This window comes from Lonchura striata, chromosome 2 (assembly GCF_046129695.1).
Source record: "Lonchura striata isolate bLonStr1 chromosome 2, bLonStr1.mat, whole genome shotgun sequence".
NCBI classification, from domain to species: domain Eukaryota; kingdom Metazoa; phylum Chordata; class Aves; order Passeriformes; family Estrildidae; genus Lonchura; species Lonchura striata.
The window spans coordinates 31,200,853-31,221,406 of record NC_134604.1 but is presented as its reverse complement, the minus strand read 5'-3'; the positions used below and the strand labels follow the sequence as shown (position 1 = coordinate 31,221,406).

At 48.2% G+C, this 20,554-nt stretch overlaps 2 protein-coding genes across 2 annotated transcripts; both read left to right on the top strand.

The window, feature by feature from the left end:
- Positions 1 to 1,303: 1,303 nt before the first annotated feature.
- Positions 1,304 to 9,902, top strand: LOC144245889 (C-type lectin domain family 4 member A-like). The gene is made up of 6 exons (XM_077781277.1): positions 1,304 to 1,622; positions 4,361 to 4,477; positions 7,015 to 7,107; positions 7,459 to 7,610; positions 7,837 to 7,958; positions 9,295 to 9,902. Exons 1-6 carry the CDS (start codon positions 1,556 to 1,558, stop codon positions 9,437 to 9,439), a joined length of 696 nt encoding a protein of 231 aa, XP_077637403.1. The 5' UTR covers positions 1,304 to 1,555; the 3' UTR covers positions 9,440 to 9,902.
- Positions 9,903 to 14,131: 4,229 nt separating this feature from the next.
- LOC144245890 (C-type lectin domain family 4 member D-like) lies at positions 14,132 to 18,355 on the top strand. Its single transcript, XM_077781278.1, has 6 exons — positions 14,132 to 14,168; positions 15,068 to 15,163; positions 16,534 to 16,626; positions 16,977 to 17,128; positions 17,355 to 17,476; positions 18,208 to 18,355. The coding sequence occupies exons 1-6, from the start codon at positions 14,132 to 14,134 to the stop codon at positions 18,353 to 18,355; spliced, it is 648 nt and encodes a 215-aa protein (XP_077637404.1).
- The last annotated feature ends 2,199 nt before the right edge of the window (positions 18,356 to 20,554 follow it).

Genomic DNA, 20,554 nt, shown 5'->3' with positions numbered 1-20,554 from the left:
ATTCCAGCTAGCCAAACTAACCAGCTTCTGCCTTCTGGTTGCTTTGGAGACCTTCTTGTGGCTTTTCAGTACTTATGGAGGGCTTATAAGAAAAATGGAGAGAGGCCTTTTAATAGAACCTGTAGTGGTAGGATAAGGGGTCATAGGTTTAAACTGAAAAATCCAGATCTAGATTAAATATAAGGAAGAAATTCTTTACAATGAGGGTGCTGAGATGCTGAAACAGATTGCCCAGAGAAGTTGCAGATTCCCCTTAACTGAGAATGTTTAGGGCCAGGTTGGAAGGGGCTTTGAGCAGCCTGATGCAGTGAAAGATGTCCTCACCCATGACAGGTGAGCTGGAGAAGATAGCCTTTGAAGGTCTCTTCCAACCCAAACCATAGTTCTATCTGCTGAATAAACTCTCCTCACCCTGCCTGACTTATTGTCATTTGTTCTCAGAAGTCGTTCTGATATAGAATGTATCTCAGCAGCCATTTCCCTTGTCTCCTTTCAAGATCCGCTCCAGCTTGAAATCAGACTGAACACTGAAATCAGACTAAGCACATTTTACTCAAGGTGGTATCAGAGGTTTTTACCAGAAAGCAGATAAGGGAGATAAATGACAGTGTTGGAAAAGTAACAGAAAAAAGGAAAACCATTCCTTTTCAGCCTCTGAAATGGAGCCTGAAGCAAGCACTGCTCTGAACTTCACAGGCTGTGGACCAGGTCTTAATAGAAAAGTTTCTGTGTGTACTCTTCCCAATAATCTCTCAGACTATCAACATGTGCTTTGAAAAATGCCACTTTGCTTGTTGTCCTCTCTGAGTCCGGCCTGATCCTGATCCTGATCCTTCTGTTTCTTCATGGATAGATCAACTTTCTGATTATTTTTATTGCTCTGTCTAAGGCTGCAACTCCCCAGTCTCACTTCTAAAGGAACATTTCCTAGTCTGAGATTTGTTCTAGTGCTGGCTTCCAGCTGGGGCTGACTTTGAAGAATGAGACATAGCTGCAACATTTGATGTAGCAAATGCAGCTTAACCACAAGTGGCAAATAGGGCAAAATGCATTTTGTTCTGGAGTGCAGGTTAAACTGGGCTAGGACCTGTGATAACTGCAAATGTGAGAGCAATGGTAGAATTTCTAACAGACAAAGAAATGTATGAAAATATGGGGAGATAGTTAAGAAAGTTAAAAAGAGGGGAAAAAAAACTATAAATGTCTTGAAAAGGAAGTCTATCAGCTGAGAATCTGATATGGGGAAGCAGTGCAACTTCCTTTTCAGTTCTTAGGTTCTCATTTTTCTTTCATGTCTCAAAATCTTCCTTGGTGCCAGGGCTGATTTCCTGGGCTAAGAAACTGAAGATCTCTTTGGGGCATTTCTGAGCTCCCAGGAATTCTTGGGTTATCACCAGTGCTTCCAGTGTTCAGCACAGCCTTAATTGATGGGAAGAGAGTGAATGAACAGATGGGAAAGGCTCAGTAACCTATTTGTGTCACCCTCTGGAAAAAAGGAGCTAAAAGGACCATCTTTTATGTGGCAAAACTAAGGACAGGGTCACACCGTGATTAAATGGCATCAGAAATCACCTATGCTGAGGTGAAGTTCAAAAATGAATCGCCGACTCCAGTGGTCAGAGGTAAGGAATTGGTTATTTGGGAGAAAGGGAGCTGGAGGGAGCAGGGCTGAAGAAGAGGGAATTAACATTTTTCCTTTTGTGACTTTGGTTCTTACCTGATCTTGATGGATTGGTGAGAAAAAGGAGCTAAATGATCAGGAGACTGAAGGAGTTTTGAAATAAGAGTCTTGAGGAATGTCTCCAAGAGGGAAGGCGAATGGGTGTTGCAACATGAATAAGAATGACTACCAGGAGCACAAACATTCATTAAGGAACCTGTTTGCACTCCCTCAGTACCCTACATGTTATGTAGTCTTGAAAGAGTAATTTCTGGACCATGCTGAGTACCAGCAGTAGAGGCTGTGGTTTATTACAAACAATCTGATCTGTCATGAAGGTGGAGGGGCTCCCAAAGTAGCAAATAAGCCCAAATCCTGGCTGCTTTTGCCTCTGAGTGAGACTACAGATTGCTGCTTGTGGAGAGGGTAGGAGAATGAGCATGCCTGCTTATAGTAAGCAGTCAGTTGTACTCTTCAGCTTCATTAGAAGTGGTACTGGCTACAGAAACACAACCCCATTGTCCATGGCTGATTGACAAATGGTCCTTGGAGAAGAGAGACCCAAAACTTAAACACTCTGAAATATACAGAAGAAGAATTATTTAAGATCTGGAGGGAGATCCAAATCTGTTATTGATGTCTGCAACTCCTAAAAACATTTAACACATCAAACAAACAAATTATTTTCCCTATTAAAAGATACAGTGGTAAAATTGTTCTTTTACTAGGCTTCATGCAAATTTAAGGCATATTCTGGTTAATATGTACTCTGTAGTCATTACTCCACAAGTAGGAACCCACAGAGATGTTCTATGTAAGGCTCACTGCTTCTGCCTGACATACAGGACCCTACACAAGAGCAGGTTCCAGGGCAGGAAAAGTATGTGTGCATAAATCAATGAATAATTATTTTTAAAAATTAAAATAAAGAATGATTGCTGTCTAAGGATATATAGTAGCTTGCCTATCTACAGCTTTATCTCAGTTTTACAATCCCAAACAGAGCAGGCATCACCTCCAGGTTATTCCTTGCTTGCTCTGAGGCATGAATCATGGAAATAAATAGTGTACATAGTCCTGTCTGTCTTGAAAGCTCACTGTTTTCAGTGCACCAAGATTAGTTAGTTCTGGATGTAGTTAGCATTTCCACAATGGTGAGGCATGGATGGTGGAAGTTCCCTATTTTGTTCCAAATTATTATTCCAACGATGTCAAGTCTGTTGTGTTGTGATCATGCTGTACATGTTACAGAGCACAGACCAACTGTGGAAAGCATTTTGCAGGGAGTTCAAACCACTGAGTGTGCACAAGATTACTGCACTTCAGTTATGTTGCTGAGGTGCACAGCATGCAGTGCTCCCTGTGCCACCTGGGTGTGAGTGTAGGATGCTCAGGTCTGACTGGGCATAAGTTTAGCAATCTCTGGATGTATAAAAAATCAGTCGGATTGGTTAGAGTTATTTCTGAAGTAGGTGATTTGACTCCAGACCTTGAGGGGGCTCCTTATTTTCACTAAGGCAAAAACTCTGGCTAGAAAAACATTATTTGATTGAGGAAACCTGGACCTTGTCTGTCCACACATATTTTTTCTCCAGATAAGGAAAAATGATGTCTTTTCCCCTGCTGTAGCAGTCTCTCCCAAGCCTTTGGGAAGTAGTCAGAAGACTTCCACAAAGAGCAAGTTTCTTACAGTCTTGCTTATTAGGCAAGTCTAGCAGGCACACTTCGCTGGTGACAGACCTGGGAGCTTCATGCTGAACCATGAATGAAGGCTCTCTAAATCTTATGTTTAATAGTACTCTCTCCCAAAGTTTCTTGACTCCTGTCCTGCAGTGAGTAGTCCTGCAGTCCTGCTCTTTACCCTCTTATTTGCCTTGGCTTGTGTACCTGCCACAAGCTAGAACAATCCCCTAAGATGTGTTTGCTTCTCCTTCTCTGTGACCCACTCTCCTGCCTGATCCCAAACCTCCTCAGTACTGGCAACATCCCTCTAGACAAAAGTGAGGTCCTGGCAAATCTTAATCCAAGTACTTTACTCAGGCTGCTGGACACAGCCCTCTGTTCTCCCCAGATATCCAGCCTAGCACAACCTAGTTTTATTACAGCAAATCTTTGAATCCTGACTTGGAAAGCAGAGATGGGAGGAAAAATATATCATTCAATCTCCCAGTGATGATGTGCCATCATAGCCTTGCACATTTTTTGTCGCTCATCCTCAGATTACACCAATCTTCTGCACAGGAAGTTCAAAAAGCTAAGGGAACCAAAGGAGGCAGAAAAAGTTTTCTGGGAAGAAGTCAACATGAAATCTTCCCTTGTATGTCTTAAGTATCATGGTTTGAGCAGTGTTGCATTTTGCAACTTTGGGCTCAATCCAGAAAGACATTGTTTCACTGTGGTTTTTGAGGCCCTGTGAAGGCTCACCCCCAAACACCAACAATTACTATTGTTGGCTCACTGGCTGGGCTGGGAAAACACTGACTGAATTTGACTTTTCTCCAGAAACCACAGACATTCCCTGCTCTGTCCCAGTCTGCCCTTCTCTCAAACCTTGTAACTTCCATCTCAGAAATGAATTTTTTTTTTTTTTCTTTTAAGGAGCCCTCACTTGAGTAGTACATCCTTGGTAATGTGGACTGTGGACTGACAGACCCATAGTTGACTTTAGTGTTTTGTTTGGTGTGTTTCTGTCACTTTTAGGACTTCCTGAGAAAGAGAAGCCTGAGCAACATCCCCAGAAGTACCCACTCTGGCTGCCATGGTTGATCTCACTGCTGCTTCTCTTGGTGTGCATTGCCCTTGTTGTCGTCCTCCTTGGTGAGTATGTGCAAGGATATTACAAGAGAGAGGTCTGGGGGGAGTGTTGGGAGAAAAGTAGAGAAACCATGTTTTATGGTTGTCTGGTCTTTGTGTAAGGTCTCAGGTTTTCCTGCTCTGGCTTTGTACATGTCTGCATGCATCCCCCAAATCTTCCACTGTTTACCCTGAGGCCTCGTCAGTGTGCCCAGATTGCACATTCCAATCTTGCATGGCCATTTTGGAACTGTGGAACAATTCTCTACCTTCCTTCCCCACAAAAAGAACTCAGTTACTTTTGACAGATGGGGAAAAGTGGAGACAGAAGCACAAGTCTATACAGGCAGCTGAATCTGCACTTAGACTTTCTAAGGTACTTGGATATGCTTTGTGTCCTAGCGGAAAAAATTCTTTCTCGCAGTCCTGACATCTCCAGGATTAACAGCATAGTGCAGTTAATTAACTCTCACAACTTTTTAGGGTTGGTTGGAGAACAGTTCATTAAAGGTTATTCCTGGACATGCTGTTTGTGAAGATTGTGATGACCGTTTCATTCTCATTCTCTGTTAAAGATAATTCATGGTATGTTTGCACAAGTTGTCAATTACCATGCGGGATTCTGGAAGAGGCATTTTATTACGAAAAATCACTGCCTTTCCTTTTGCTGCCCTTAGCATCTGAGTCCCAGACATTTGTATTCCTTTGTTCCCAAATGTATAACTTTTCACGGTACTCTGGTGAATGGTTGGGGAGTTTTAGGCTGGGGTGTTAGCATCTGATACCTTCTGAGACACATGAAAAGTTTAATTTTTAGTGGAATTTTACTTATCCAAGTTAATTGAAGCTACAAAAGATTTCGGTTTAGCATAGCAATACAGCATTTAAATGAAAAACCAGTACAAATTGCATGTAGCAGAGAGTGGCCACTGCAATGCACAGGTGGATCACAATACAAACATTATTTTAATTGCTGGTCATACAAGCATGGAAGCAAGCATAGAATCATTAAGTTGGAAAAGACAGCTCAGGTCATGTAGTTAAACCACTAACCAACCACTGCCAAGCCCACCACTAAACCATGTATCCAGGTGCCACATCTAGTTGTCTTCTGAACACTACTGGGAATGATGACTCCACCACTTCTCTGGGCAGCCTGTTCCAATGCTTGGCCACCTTTCAGTGAAGAAGCTTTTACTAATTTCCAACCTAAATCTTTCCTGGCACAACTTCAGAGCATTTCCTTTTGTCCTGTTGGTTGTTACCTGGGAGAAGAGGCTGACCCCCCACCTGGATACAACTTCCTTTCAGGCAGAGGCAAAGAGCAATAAGGTCAACTATGAGCCTTCTTTTCTTCAAGATAAACACCACCAGCTCCTTTAGCTGCTCCTCATAGGACTTGTACTCCACACCTGTCTGCAGCTCCACTACCCTTCTCTGGACATGCTCCAATGCTTCAATATCCTTTTCATTATGAGGGGCCCAAATAGGACATAGTTCTGCATTATGCCCACATCAAGACATAGAATGTCCCCAAATACCAAGACAAAATAAGGGAGTTAAATCCAGCTCAGGACCATTGCTCTCTTCAGGTATGTTTTTGTTAGCCATTAAGTTTCTTACACTATGTTGGAATTAGATACCCATTCCTCCTGTGCTAGTTTAGCTAAGTAAGGAAGACGCTGCCCTTTTTTGATCTCTGAGGGAAATAACACTTCCTCAGCTGCTCAAATCCCTCAGCTGAACAAACCCAAAAGCCAAATTCCTTTTCAACCTTTATCTTTGGCTAGTGATAAGGACATCTTTATTGACAATGAGGGTGGTCAGCCCTTGCCCATCTCCTCTGAGCCTTCTTACATTAACAGCAATTCACTAATCAGGCACTGGAGCCACTAGGATTGGTCTGCTCATAAGTAAAAATAGTTCTAAATTAAATGATTAATGAAAATAGGCATCTGGATTGCTAAGCACGCCCATAGAAGCTCCTAATCCATTCTCCAGTGTCTTGGAGTTACCAGTAATTCCTTGGGATTGTGGCTGTGGCCTGTCACCAAGAGTGCATTATTCCCCACCAACTGGAGCTAGGAAGTCCCAGGGGTTTATGCTGCACCCTGGTTTCAGCAGCTCCAGCTGTGAGTGATTCCCTTCACCTGGACTGGGTGTTGCTGATGGAACAGGGTGTTGCTGACTCCTCCAAAGGCCTGTTGATATGTAGCTGAGGAAGGCACAAAGTGTGACAATGAGAGGCTGCTTTGCAGGCTGGCAGCTGGGCTGTGGGTGTGTGCATGGCAGAGTGGCTGTGCCTGGGAGGGATCACTCCTGCCATGTGTGTGGCATGTCCCCAGTGGGATGTGCTTCCAGGGGTCCCTGTGCTGACTGACTTGGAAGACGGTCCCTTTCTGGCTGGGAAGGCAGCTGTGCCACTGGTGCGGGCCAGGAGAGCTGACAGCTGGGACAATGCCTGCTGGGGAAATGGTGGAAGGAGAGTCAAGGGGCCAGAGATGCCGGGTGAGGAGCTGGGAGGAAGGGGTAATGCTGCTGCCTTTCCTCTCCCTTTGCAGTGTTTCCCTTCAGCCACAGCAGTGACCAGCCCTCAGCCCTGCAGCAGCAGTTCTCAAAGTGGGAGTGCGACTCAGCGGTGCCACAAGGCACAGGTCAGTACTCACAGTGTCCCCTCTTCCCTGGGCTAAGGGCCTCAAGGAGGCTGTAGCAGGGGAAAGTCCAACCACATCCCCAAGAGAACTTTGGGGAGACCTGAGATCCCCTCACAAGGATTTCCACAGCTTTGGGTACACAGAGCTCTCTGGTCATACCCCAAAGCAATGGGAAGACATGTCTGAACTATCCCTGTGTTTTCAAGCAGTATCAGGAACTGTCAGGAAACTATGAAGCACTTTCAGGAGAGGTCAGTGAGGAGGACATGAACACTGTCCCTGCAAAACCTGGATCTCTGCAATCACCATCACTTGTTAGTAGCCTTCATCTCTCTGCCTCTCCCTGCACAGAGCGAGGCTGGACATGCTGCCCAAAGGGCTGGAGAAGGTTTCAAAGAAGCTGCTATTTCCTGTCCCTTGATAAGATGAATTGTGCTGAGAGTGCACAGAACTGCACTGGGATGGGCTCCCAGCTGGTGGTGATCACCAGCAAGGCAGAACAGGTAAGTGCACAGGGCTGAGAGAGGAACCCAGCAGGCAGAGACACAGTGCTGGGCTCTGGAGGGGACTCAGAGCCCTCCGTGTCCTGCAGGGGAGGGGGAAGATCCTGTCTGCACCTCTGCAGCACCAGCCCCCTCTGCCACCTGCCCCAGCCCACGGGGACTCCTGATGACACTCTGTGCTCAGTCCTGGCCCTCATGGGCACTGTACTCTCTCTCTGATTGCCAGGAATTCCTCTCTAAGCAGAAAACTCCATCCACGAAAAGAGATAATATCTACATTGGTCTGTTTGAGATGAAGGGGGGCCAGTGGCAATGGGTGGACAAGACTCCATACAATGGGACACCAACGTGAGTATCTCTGGTTGAAGAGTGTTTGGTATGACTCCTGGTAGGGAAAGAAAGCAGGAGAGATGTGAGAGGTTCAGCTGGTGCATGGGAGGGTGTTGTGACCCCACTGCCTTGTCGGAGATTGAAGGTGCAGCAGGAGAGAACTTTGTAGGACACCAGGTACCTATGGCCCAGATTCCCGTGGCCCCATTCATGCTGGATATTATGAATTAACTACCTGTGACCTTACCTGGCCTGCACAGCACTTAAATGCACAAAATGGTCTGTGCTGAAATGAATGGAAAGAGATGGGCCACAGGGAGAGAGCACCAAGGCTGTCTTTGCTGTGTCTTCTTCTGGAGATCACACTTGCCCTGGAGGCCCACCCTGGTCTCTGCTGGGAGTGAGGTGCATGGGTGTGGGAACTCAAAATGTCTCTCAGACATTTTTAGAGGTTCCAGGCCGTAGTCAAAGGCAGTCTGAACCCCAGCAGGCAGCTAGATTTAGCTGTGATTTCGAGTTTGAACCATAGAATGAATTACCAACTTTGAAAGTAGAACAAGCAGTCACAAAATGTTAGATAGTATAGTAAATGTAGTCACAAAGTAGAGGGAAAAATTTTTTAGTAGTGTACAGGGGGGTTTTAGTACATGTACAAGGGGATTTTTACTTTGTACATGGGGGTCAAAATTTCTAAGGTAGGGGAATGTAGGCTGAACCCATCCTTCTTCTTTCTTCTTCCTCACCTCCATGTTCTTGGTGATGTTGGCACTCACAGATTGGTTTAGAATAGAAAAACACTTAGCAAAATAAGTAATAAGTATTAGGGAATAATTGTAAACATGTTATACATAATATATCTTATAAAAAATAACAGCAGCCTAAGCGGGGGGAGAAAAGAAGAAGACACCAAACAGTCAGGGTATAAAGAGTGTGTGCTTCTCTGCCTAGGCCGCTGACCAAAGGGCCGCAGCCCGAGAACCTAATCTGTTAGATAACTAACAATAAATCGTCTTAAGACCGAACAAAAAGAAGCTGCAGAGTTTTTCTTTAGGAACACAAGTTAGAAGAAAAGCTTTACCACCTCACAAAACCCCAAACCAAACCTGGAGTTCTCACACATGGGGTGAGTGGTGGTGATCAGCTCCCCCCAGCAGGATGGAGCAGGGCCCTGTTGTGCTGGAAGGCTGTAGGAAGGAGACAGGTTTCCATGTGTCACTGGTGCCAGTGGTATGTGGAGTGGGAGGGAGAGCACTGCTTCTATCCATGAATCAGCACTGGGAATTTGTGTCTCTTGCCTTTTCCAGCAGTGCTTTACAGTGGACACTGGGGAGTAACAAGCCTGTCTCTGTCCCAGGTTCTGGCGACAAGGAGAACCAAGTCAAGGCCATGAGAACTGCACGGTAATGCATGTTCCTGAAGGAAATCTGAATAACTGGAATAACGTCCATCCATATACGATGCATCATCGAATTTGTGAAGCTGCAGCAGTTATTATGTGATGGAAATATCCCTGTCCTGAGTAAAGCTGGGAGCTGAGCAGGGAGTGGGGAACAGCGATGGCTGTGCTGGGAACAGTGGGGATCTCTGACACATCTTCACTGTGTGGGGTGGGACCATGTGTGTGGAAGTGCAATGAGCTTTGTCCAGCATCCCCAGTGCACGTGGTGGCTCAGGGAACACAGGGAGGCTCAGGCTCTTTGAAGCAGGTCCTGTGTTCTTGTGTCTTCTTCCCTCTGAGTGGCTCCAGGAGCCTCTGGCAGAAAAGAGATGGACTTCTCCAGGAGGAAGGCACAGGAGTGGAAGTCAGATATTCAGAGTTTCAATGTCCTTTGCCTCCTTGAGCAGAGCTGTTTGCTTTTTGTTGAGTCATACACAAAATGTCCTCTAGCTGTACTGGTTTTGCTGAACAAATTCTCAAAACTTAGAAAATATAATATCACACCAATGAAGAAATTCTCTGTACCCTGTATTTGTATGTCTTTTTTTTCCCATATCTAAGATGCTGAGGTAATGTCCTAGAATCATGGAATGGTTTGGGTTGTACAGAACCTTTAAGGATCAAGTTTTCCACCATCTAGGTCTTGAGCAGGGACCCCTTCCACTAGACCAGTCTGCTCAAAACCCCATGCTTCCTGGCCTTGAACACTTCCAGGGATAGGCTATGCACAGCTTCTCTGGGCATCGTGTACTGGTGCCTCACAATCCTTACAGAAAAGAATTTTATTACTAATACCTACTCTAAACCTGCCCTCTTTCAGTTTAAAGCCATTCCCCTTTGCCTGTTCACTAAATGCCCTTGTTAAAAATCCCTCTCCAGCCTTCTTGGACTATTCCTGAAAGGCTGCCATAAGACCAACATGGGATCTCCTCTTTCCCATGGAGAACAATCCCAGTTCTCTTTGCTTGTGCTCCAGCCCTCTGTCTCTATCCTCATTGCCTTCATCTTTGTGGTCCTCCCTTTGGACTTGCTGCCATGGGAGATATAATCCACACTGGGCCTTCAGATCCACCTGGAGGAAAAAGATCTCTTCCTGACTATGAGCTGATTCCAGGCTCACCTGGGGCAGCAGCAGTCCTGGAAAGCCAAATCCTCAGTGGTGCCTGGAATGGCATGCCTGCCCAGGCCAGATCACGCTGCAGAGGAGGCTGAAGAGACAGAGTTCCTGCTGCGAATGGCATCCCATCCAGAACATCACTGCCTATTGAATTGTCTTCATGTCCTGCTGTAGACCATTGGTCACCATGGATCTTCCTTTGCTCCATCTCCTCCCACTTCCTGCCTCCTGTGTCCTCTTTTCTCTTTCCTCAGGAAACACCAAGTGCCTGAGCCACCCTGACTGAACAGTGCCAGCTCCCCACAGGGAATGCAATTGCGTGTACTGCTCCTGTCTGTACACCTCTGTCCTACCTATGGAAGTGAATCCTCTCTCTGTGTCCCAAACAGAGAGGGGGATTCATTCTGGAGAAGAGGTGCCCAGGAGATTTGGCTTCCGAATCCAGTGGGAGCACTTGTATGAACAGCAGTGCAGGTGCTGCAGGTGGCTGCAGGCCCACATGCACAGCTCAAGGCAGCAGCGACACACAGCATGTAGACACAGTAGGTCCTACATATCTTCCTTCCTACATATGGAAGAAAGAGGATGTATATATGTAAAACACCACACAAATCAGCACAGACAGTAAGCACTGATCCCAGCTCAAAGAGCTGCCTGTTCCTGTTGCCATTCCTGGGTGCAGCAGGACGAAATCCTGCTGGCAGAGAAAATGTCTTTTTCCCCAGTACAGTGTGGCCCTGCAAGTGAGGGCCTGTCCATCCACACACCTAGAAACCACACCCTGCAGTGCACAGCTTCTCCCAACACCAGCCTGGGATGCTGGGCTTGGGTCTGCCCCGAGGGGAACTCCTTATCCAGGCTCTTTGACATTTCTGGCTTTGCCATGCAGGATCCCCTTTAGGCCTCCCCTCTGCCATAACTCCTGGCACACAAGCAGGACAGGGAGCACATTTCCTCTCTTGCCTCCTCCACACAAGAGCCAGCCCAGCACAGCAGGGTCAGGCCTGCTGGGGAGCAGCCAGCTGAAGGTGCACAGTCCCTGAAGGCCAGAGCTGACCAGCAGCTTCCTCTGCTGGGTGTCCACTCCTGGGGTCAGCCTGCACTGAGCAGCAGCCCCTGCTGGGTCTGGACACAGTCCCCTCTCCTTGGCTGTAGGAAGAAGGCAGGATTGCATTCATCGTGGACTGATGCCCATGGGAACAGGGCAGGAGGAGAACAAGGCTGAGTCATCCTGGGAGATAGGGATGAATCAGGATCTGCAAGAGTCTGTGTCCATATTCCTCTGAGCCCTGAGACCCCAGGTCCTGGAGCTCATCATTCAAGGATTGATAACATCCTGGATCACAGCATGTCTGAGTCTCTGCACATAAAGTGGACCTCAGGCTCTACATGCCCAATAATTCTGCTTCTGGTGAGAGTGAGATCCAGCAGAATGTAACTCATCCTTGGGTCCTCCATAACTTGTCTGAGAAAGCTCCATGAAAGGGAACCTACAGTGTCCTCCTGGATTTTTTGTACTTTACTGCTGCAAACAAAGCTCAGAAACTGCAGCACAAGCTGCAGAGCCTGACAGCTGCCTCTGTGAGCTGCCCTCACACACTGCTGGGGCTCGGGGCTCTGGGGCTGGTTTCAGGCTGTGAGAGGGCAAAACAACCACACACAGTAGCAGCAATTTTCTCTGGGATTAATTCTCTCTTCCTGTGTTGACCCTGCTGCTAGCACTTGTGCTGTGCTTTCTGCCTTTTGCTTTGATAGTGTTTCCTTCCAGGCTACTTGCCCTTATGTCAGTGTTGCAGATAAGTCTTTCCCTTCAAATCATTTGGAATTCCAGAAAACTGGATAGCAGGACTGCTCAGGAGGTTCAGGTTGATGGAGAAACTGTCATCAGCCACTGAGAAAGAGAGAATGTCCTCCACCAAGTTCATTTCTGAACAAGAGCACGCTTTGCTGGTCTTTGTACTTGGAACCCTCTCTAGCCTTACCCATCCCACCTCATGTTGCTCAGATGGCCTGGGCAGCAGCAAGTGATAAAAAGAGGAGTGTGCATGCCAACAGCTGTGTGAATTCAATAGCTGCCACTATTTGAGGGGGCATTTGCCTCAAACCACTGCTGTGAAAGAAGACCATGACCACCAGCTTAACAGTAACCAGGGCATTAGGGAAAGGTCCCTGAGGCAGAGAAGAAACCGTCTGAAAACAAATTTTAGATGAAGCAAGAGGAGTTAAGAGGGAGAGGAGAGGGAAGTGGGAAGTGGGCCACTGAGCCCAGGCTGTTCTGCAACTTGGCCACCTCTGTCTGTAAGAAGCTCCCTGGCAGCCGAGTGCCGTGGGTGACCCCAGTCGGTGCAGCAGGCACAGACCCACAGTTCTGCAGGGTGACAAGGTGAGCCTGTGCTTTCACCTGTGCTTCAGAGGCTGCTGGAAGAGCTGTGAATACTCATATACCCTACATCTCCAGCAGGAAGTGTGTGGGACCAGGGGAACCCCTGATTCCACAAAGGGGATGTGTTCTTGCAGCTGCACTTCCTGGGGGGCTGCTGGGAGACTGGAGGTCACACAAGTCTTCTTAATGTGGTTCCATGTGGGGTGAGAGCTTGTGAACATTAGTTACATGAAGATGGTTACAAATGTAGGTTCTGATCCTGCCTGCAGCCTGTTGTGCACAAAATAACAGAATCAGAGAATGTCTTCTACAGAGAGCTCAGGCTTGTCCTCACTTGTAAGCAGCTCTGTGCACTGATCTTGTGAAGCTTCAGCTGAAATGCCTGAGCTGTTGCTATGAGGTGCATATCATCTGAGTCTCTTCAGAGGACTATGAGATCCAGCTGGAATTTTTATCTTAAGGGAATCCCTTAAGGGGGACAGTGTCCAGCAGGAGTTTCATTTGAGTTGCCCAGAAGAATTGCTAGAAGCATGACATGAAAAAGCTGTAGCATTTTCTGGCCAGACCAAGGAAAAAGTCATGATCTGTCATGCACAGTGCATCTGCTACCATCCAGAGATCTTTTCTGACCTTCAACCCAAAATGCCAGGTCATATTGAACTCCTCTGCCCAAAGCTCCATTTTTTCTTCCAGCAGAATTAGTTCAAAACAGTGTTGGCAAGTTCTCTCTTGTGCTCAGGAACTCTGGGTTCAGGATGCACATGGGCACTCAACAGGCTCAGTCACAGATATGTTTTCCTCTCAGCTTTGGCTCCCTTTTGCAGGCTGTGCTCAGTGGGTTTAGCCCTTTGCTAGCAAATGCCAAATATACCTGCTTGTGCATGTATTCCCAAACACGTGGACCCTCAGCAGGGGAGAGCAGCACCAGAGAGGGAAGGCCATGTATGACGTGAGAAACTGCCTGAGACTGTGTGAGCTGCAGAGATGCTCCTCTTCATTTCTTTTCCTTTGTCTTGATGACTTTCTGTGTTGCAGTGACTATGGCGTGAAGTGTCTGGGCAGGGTAATGATGGAAGTTCCTCAATCCCCTTGTGCTGTAGGGTCCACCCAGGATATGGCTTTTTCAGCACATCAGATTAGAGCCTGTGAAGGCCCCTCACCAGTGTGGGAGGTGCCCTGTGCAGGAGGAAGGCTGTTGGTGGCCACACTGGTAACAGGGATCCTTGGAGAAGGGTGATCCTCTGGTAGAGATAATGAATAGCCAAGGGAGAATCAGTCCTGGAAGTGCAGGTAACCCCAAAACTTTCCTTCTTTTCTCTCTTCCTGTCAAAAGAATAGTGGGTCAAGACAGGGCTGGGATGGATCCTGGGCATGGGGTGGTGGCTGGATCTCCTACCAGGGGATGGGGCTTAGGACAAGAGCAAACAGCTGAGGGAAGTTGGGCAATGCCCAGGCTGGCAGAATGACTTTTTTCTAGAGCCAGAGGAAATGGAAGTCCAGGCAGAGCATGCCCTGGTATTCCCTTCAGTGGTGTGTCTGTAAACAATGGGGCTGAAGGGTGCTGTCCTTCTGTGATTGCCCTGCTAAAGCTCTCTGCATCCTGCTGAGCACAAGTCCCTGCTCCCACCTCTGGTGTCTCCAAGGAAAACCGGCCAGGGCTCTCCCTGGAGCTCCCAAGTGCCTCTTCCTCATGTGCAGACAATCCCTCTGTGTGTCTGGCTGTGCACACCCTGAGCTGGGCACTCACTCCTTTGGGGCACTGTGCCACTGCAGAAAGGGGCTCACGGTACAGAGGCAAAATCCAGGTAGTGAGAGAAAGAAGCTCTGAAGAGAGAGGAAGAGGAGGGAGATCCAGAAAGAGCGTTCAGTGACAGGGTAATGGAAGGCAAGAAGGAAGATGTGTTGAGGAGAAAGGAGGTCTGAAAGGACAAAGGGGGAGTGAGGTTTGGACACAATACATGTAGGTCTTGTGATAAACAGGGAAATCAAAAAGCTGCCTCAGGGCTGCCCCTGTGCTTCTGTGCTCTGTGAGTCTGAGCCACTGCTAGGGTCAGGCTGCAGGACCTGCTTCCAGCACCTGTGGGGCTCCCCAGTCCCTGGCAGGAGGTTGTTGGGGAACAGAGCCCCCGGCGTTATCCTGCTTCTAACTCTGGGCTGGGGCATTCTCACTCTTGCTTTGTGTTTTTCATCGCCAGCAGAAGAGAGAAGCTGCCCCTGGCTGAACATCTGGGTCTTCCTTATTTTTGTCCTTCCAATCAAAGCTGCCCTTGTGACCATCTGCCTTGGTGAGTTCCTGAGTGTCTTAATTCCTTTGGGATGAATGGCTCAAGTGGCTGCCCTTGGTCAGGTGGAAAACCAATATCCTAGTTCCTCTGCCAGCAGGCAAATGGGCTTCACCAAAACACAAGTCAGAGATCCCTTCTCATGCAGCCTCAACCTTTGTGAGAACATATCTGTAGCTTTTCATGCACCATTTGAATCTCTGGACATAAGGCAGGTCTCGTATCCAAGAGATTTGGCTGTGTAAGGAACTGCCTGTGCAGGCAGCAAGGCTGTCAGAGCAGTTTGCTCTAGGTCTCTCTCAGTCTGCATGAGCTGAGAGCTTGGACAGCTCTTCTCTGGTGGAAGTGTTTCCAGAGGACTGTGAGCCCATGATTTCCTACCCTGCTTCCCCAGGAAGGCTAAGGCAGTAGCAGTGTCTCTCAGCCAAGAGAGGTTTCACGGCTATCAGAGGAAGACACTGACCCTTTTTGATCCCTAGAGAGATGAACAGCTCCAGAGCAGGGCAAATCCCTCAGCTGAATTAAAGTAAAAATCTTCTCTCTTTGCAGCCTTTATCTTTGGGTATGGATAAGGACACGTTTATTGGCAATGTGGGTGGTCAGACAGGCATTGCCCTTGCCCATCTCCTCTGAGCCTTCTTCCATTACAGCAATTCACTAATCAGGCACTGGAGCCACTAGGATTGTTCTGCTCATATGTAAAAATAGTTCTAAATTAAATGATTGATGAATCTGGATTGTTAAGAATCAGGATACAGGCATCTGGATTGCTAAGCATGCCCGGAGAAGCTCCTAATCCATTCTCCTGTGTGTTGGAGTTACCAGTAATTCCTTGGGATTGTGGCTGTGGCCTGTCACCAAGAATGCATTATTCCCCACCAATTGGAGCTAGGAAGTCCCAGGGGTTTATGCTGCACCCTGGTTTCAGCAGCTCCAGCTGAGAGTGATTCCCTTCACCTGGACTGGGTGTTGCTGATGGAACAGTCCCAGCTGGGGGTGACTCCTCCAAAGGCCTGTTGATGTGTAGCTGAGGAAGGCACAAAGTGTGACAATGAGAGGCTGCATTGCAGGCTGGCAGCTGGGCTGTGGGTATGTGCATGGCAGAGTGGCTGTGCCTGGGAGGGATCACTCCTGCCATGTGTGTGGCATGTCCCCAGTGGGATGTGCTTCCAGGGGTCCCTGTGCTGACTGACTTGGAAGACGGTCCCTTTCTGGCTGGGAAGGCAGCTGTGCCACTGGTGCGGGCCAGGAGAGCTGACAGCTGGGACAATGCCTGCTGGGGAAATGGTGGAAGGAGAGTCAAGGGGCCAGAGATGCCGGGTGAGGAGCTGGGAGGAAGGGGTAATGCTGCTGCCTTTCCTCTCCCTTTGCAGTGTTTCCCTTCAGCCACAGCAGTGACCAGCCCTCAGCCCTGCAGCAGCAGTTCTCAAAGTGGGAGTGCGACTCAGCGGTGCCACAAGGCACAGGTCAGTACTCACAGTGTCCCCTCTTCCCTGGGCTAAGGGCCTCAAGGAGGCTGTAGCAGTGCAAGTCCAACCACATCCCCAAGAGAACTTTGGGGAGACCTGAGATCCCCTGACAAGGATTTCCACAGCTTTGGGTACACAGAGCTCTCTGGTCATACCCCAAAGCAATGGGAAGACATGTCTGAACTATCCCTGTGTTTTCAAGCAGTATCAGGAACTGTCAGGAAACTATGAAGCACTTTCAGGAGAGGTCAGTGAGGAGGACATGAGCACTGTCCCTGCAAAACCTGGATCTCTGCAATCACCATCACTTGTTAGTAGCCTTCCTCTCTCTGATTCTCCCTGCACAGATCGAGGCTGGACATGCTGCCCAAAGGGCTGGAGAAGGTTTCAAAGAAGCTGCTATTTCCTGTCCCTTGATAGGATGAATTGTGCTGAGAGTGCACAGAACTGCACTGGGATGGGCTCCCAGCTGGTGGTGATCACCAGCAAGGCAGAGCAGGTAAGTGCACAGGGCTGAGAGAGGAACCCAGCAGGCAGAGACACAGTGCTGGGCCCTGGAGGGGACTCAGAGCCCTCCGTGTCCTGCAGGAGAGGGGCAAGATCCTGTCTGCACCTCTGCAGCACCAGCCCCCTCTGCCACCTGCCCCAGCCCACGGGGACTCCTGATGACACTCTGTGCTCAGTCCTGGCCCTCATGGGCACTGCACTCTCTCTCTGATTGCCAGGAATTCCTCTCCATGCAGATAAGTCAACCCCTGAGAAGAGATAATTTCTACATTGGTCTGTTTGAGGTGAAGGTGGGCCAGTGGCAGTGGATTGCAATGTCTCCATACAATGGGACACCAACGTGAGTATCTCTGGATGAAGAGTGTTTGGTGTGACTCCTGGTAGGGAAAGAAAGTAGGAGAGATGTGAGAGGTTCAGCTGGTGCATGGGAGGGTGTTGTGACCCCACTGCCTTGTCGGAGATTGAAGATGCAGCAGGAGAAAAATTTGCAGGACACCAGGTTCCCATGGCCCAGGTTCCCATGGCCCCATTCCTGCTGGATATTGATTATGAATTAACTACCTGTGACCTAGAAACCATTGCTGTAAGCACAGAAAAAGGCTGAATCTTGCCACCAGCAAGAACCCTTAATAGTTGACAGGCCTTGCCTGGCCTGCACAGCACTTAAATGCACAAAATGGCCTGTGCTGAAATGAATGGAAAGAGATGGGCCACAGGGAGAAAGCACCAAGGATGTCCTTGCTGTGCCTTCTTCTGGTGAACACATTTGCCCTGGAGGCCCACCCTGGCCTCTGCTGGGAGTGAGGAGCATGGGGTGAGTGGTGGTGATCAGCTCCCCCCAGCAGGATGGAGCAGGGCCCTGTTGTGCTGGAAGGCTGTAGGAAGGAGACAGGTTTCCATGTGTCACTGGTGCCAGTGGGATATGGAGTGGGAGGGAGAGCACTGCTTCTATCCATGAATCAGCACTGGGAATTTGTGTCTCTTGCCTTCAAGTCTTGCATCCCACTGTGGCCTTTTCCAGCAGTGCTTTACAGTGGACACTGGGGAGTAACAAGCCTGTCTCTGTCCCAGGTTCTGGCGACAAGGAGAACCAAGTGATAACCTTGATGGGAACTGCACTGTAATGGATGTGGTTGGAGTAACTCTTTACATCTGGAATAACGTCAAACCATTTACGATGCATCATCGAATTTGTGAAGCTGGAGCAGTAATTGTGTGATGGAAATATCCCTGTCCTGAGTAAAGCTGGGAGCTGACCATGTAGCTGGGAACAACGCTGGCTGTTCTGGGAACAGTGGGGAGCTCTGACACATCTTCACTGTGTGGGGTGGGACCATGTGTGTGGAAGTGCAATGAGCTTTGTCCAGCATCCCCAGTGCACGTAGTGGCTCAGGGAACACAGGGAGGCTCAGGCTCTTTGAAGCAGGTCCTGTGTTCTTGTGTCTTCTTCCCTCTGAGTGGCTCCAGGAGCCTCTGGCAGAAAAGAGATGGACTTCTCCAGGAGGAAGGCACAGGAGTGGAAGTCAGATATCCAGAGATTCAATGTCCTTTGCCTCCTTGAGCAGAGCTGTTTGCTTTTTGTTGAGTCATACACCAAATGTCCTCTAGCTGTACTGCTTTTGCTGAACAACTTCTGAAATGTTAGAGATGTGAAAATACAGATTTAGACCAATTTAAAAAGGCCATGGTATTTTTATGCATATCTCTCTTTTCTTGTCCACCTCTAAGATGTGGGAGTATAATCCAGAAATCATGGAATGGTTTAAGTTTGAAAGGACTTTAAAGAGCAGTCTAGTTTCAAGCCCCGTATGTCAAGGGCAGGGACACCTTATTCTAGACCAGCTTGCTCATATCCCCATCCTGCCAGGCCTTAAACATATTTCAGGGATGGGACATCCACAGCTTTTATAGGCAAATGGTTCTAGTGCCTCACCACGTCACAGTAATGTATTCCTTCCTAATATTTAATCAAAACCTGCCCTCTGTCAGTCTAAATTCATTCCCCTTTGCCCTATCATGACATTCTTGTGTAGGAGGTCCCTCTCAGCATGGCTATTTCCTCTGCTCTAGTATTGACCCTTCTAGGGATTTGACTTCTTTCCATGGGATACATTTAATAACACAAGCAGATGTGAAGAAGTGTCACAGGCAGCTGTGAGAAAGCAGCTGTCAGCTGAGACCTGTGGTGGTACCAGGGGACTGGAGAAGTGCCGTGCTGCAAATATCCTCCCTTCCCTTTCCTGGTGTCCTGGTCCTCTCCAGGTTCCCAGTGCAGGTGTGTATCTCATGCAGAACTAACTTCTTCTCTGATGCCACTTGAGTTCATGTCCCTTGGAGTCCTGTGGTGGGAACATAACCACCATGCTCTTCACAGTCGCTTTGGGTCTGAAATACTTCATCCCTCTTCCAGTGGCCTGGACAGCAGCAAGTGCTAGAAATAGGAGTATGAATGCAAACTAGTGTGTGAATTCAATAGCTGCAGCTATTTGAGGGGGCATTTGCCCCAGGCCACTGCTGTTAAAGCAGAACATGACCACCAGCTTAACAGTAGTAACCAAGGCATTAGGGAAAGTCTTCTGAGGCTGAGAAGAAGCAGTTTGAAAACAAAGTTCAGAAGAATCAAGAACGGTTTGAGAGAGAGAGGAGAGAGAAGTGGGAAGGAAGTGGGCCACTGAGCCCAGGCTGTTCTGCAACTTGGCCACCTCTGTCTGTAAGAAGCTCCCTGGCAGCCGAGCGCCGTGGGTGACCTCACTCCTGGTACTGCGGGGTGCCGCAGGCACAGACCCACAGTTATGCAGGGTGACAATGTGACCCTGTGCTTTCACCTGTGCTTCAGAGGCTGCTGGAAGAGCTGTGGATACTCACGAACCCTCTTTCTCCATCTGTCACGATCTGCTAGGACAAGCAAATTCGTGGTGGTTCTTTTCACCGATCCCAGAAGTGCAAAAGACAAATAGCACGGGACTATCAGTTTAATCACAACAAATGCACCTTTTTTAGGGGCCAAAACAGTAAATGCGATAGAGGGGTCAGAAAAGAAGATAAAGGGATAGAGAGAAAAAGAGGAAGAGGGGGATGGGCATAGCTACCAACGCATAGATGAAGTCCTCAAAGGTCTGGATAATGGGGATCTGTCTTGTCACGCCAGGGAGAATCTCCAAGTCTCTGGTTAACTCAGGGGTTTGTTAACTCAGGGCTTTGTCTGGTTAATCCAGGGGTTTGTCTGTCAAGAAGGGGGGGAACATGCAAAAGACAATGAAAGTCCATTGAAACCCTTGAGAGGGAGTAGGTGAGTCCATTGAAGCCCCTGAAGGGGAACAGGTACAATGCAGAGTAAGTCCCTTGCAGCCACCGAGGGGGAGCAGGTCATGTCATCAGCCATGAGCGAGAGCCATTGTTTTCTTGGTTCAGCAACCAC

Coding starts and splice junctions, on each gene's coding strand:
- LOC144245889 (XM_077781277.1), top strand. CDS start 1,556: ATGGCATCAGAAATCACCTATGCTGAGGTGAAGTTCAAAAATGAATCG. Junction 1,623..4,360: donor GCCGACTCCAGTGGTCAGAG/GTAAGGAATTGG, acceptor TGTCACTTTTAG/GACTTCCTGAGAAAGAGAAG. Junction 7,108..7,458: donor AGCGGTGCCACAAGGCACAG/GTCAGTACTCAC, acceptor CTCCCTGCACAG/AGCGAGGCTGGACATGCTGC.
- LOC144245890 (XM_077781278.1), top strand. CDS start 14,132: ATGAATAGCCAAGGGAGAATCAGTCCTGGAAGTGCAG. Junction 16,627..16,976: donor AGCGGTGCCACAAGGCACAG/GTCAGTACTCAC, acceptor CTCCCTGCACAG/ATCGAGGCTGGACATGCTGC. Junction 17,477..18,207: donor CCATACAATGGGACACCAAC/GTGAGTATCTCT, acceptor TCTCTGTCCCAG/GTTCTGGCGACAAGGAGAAC.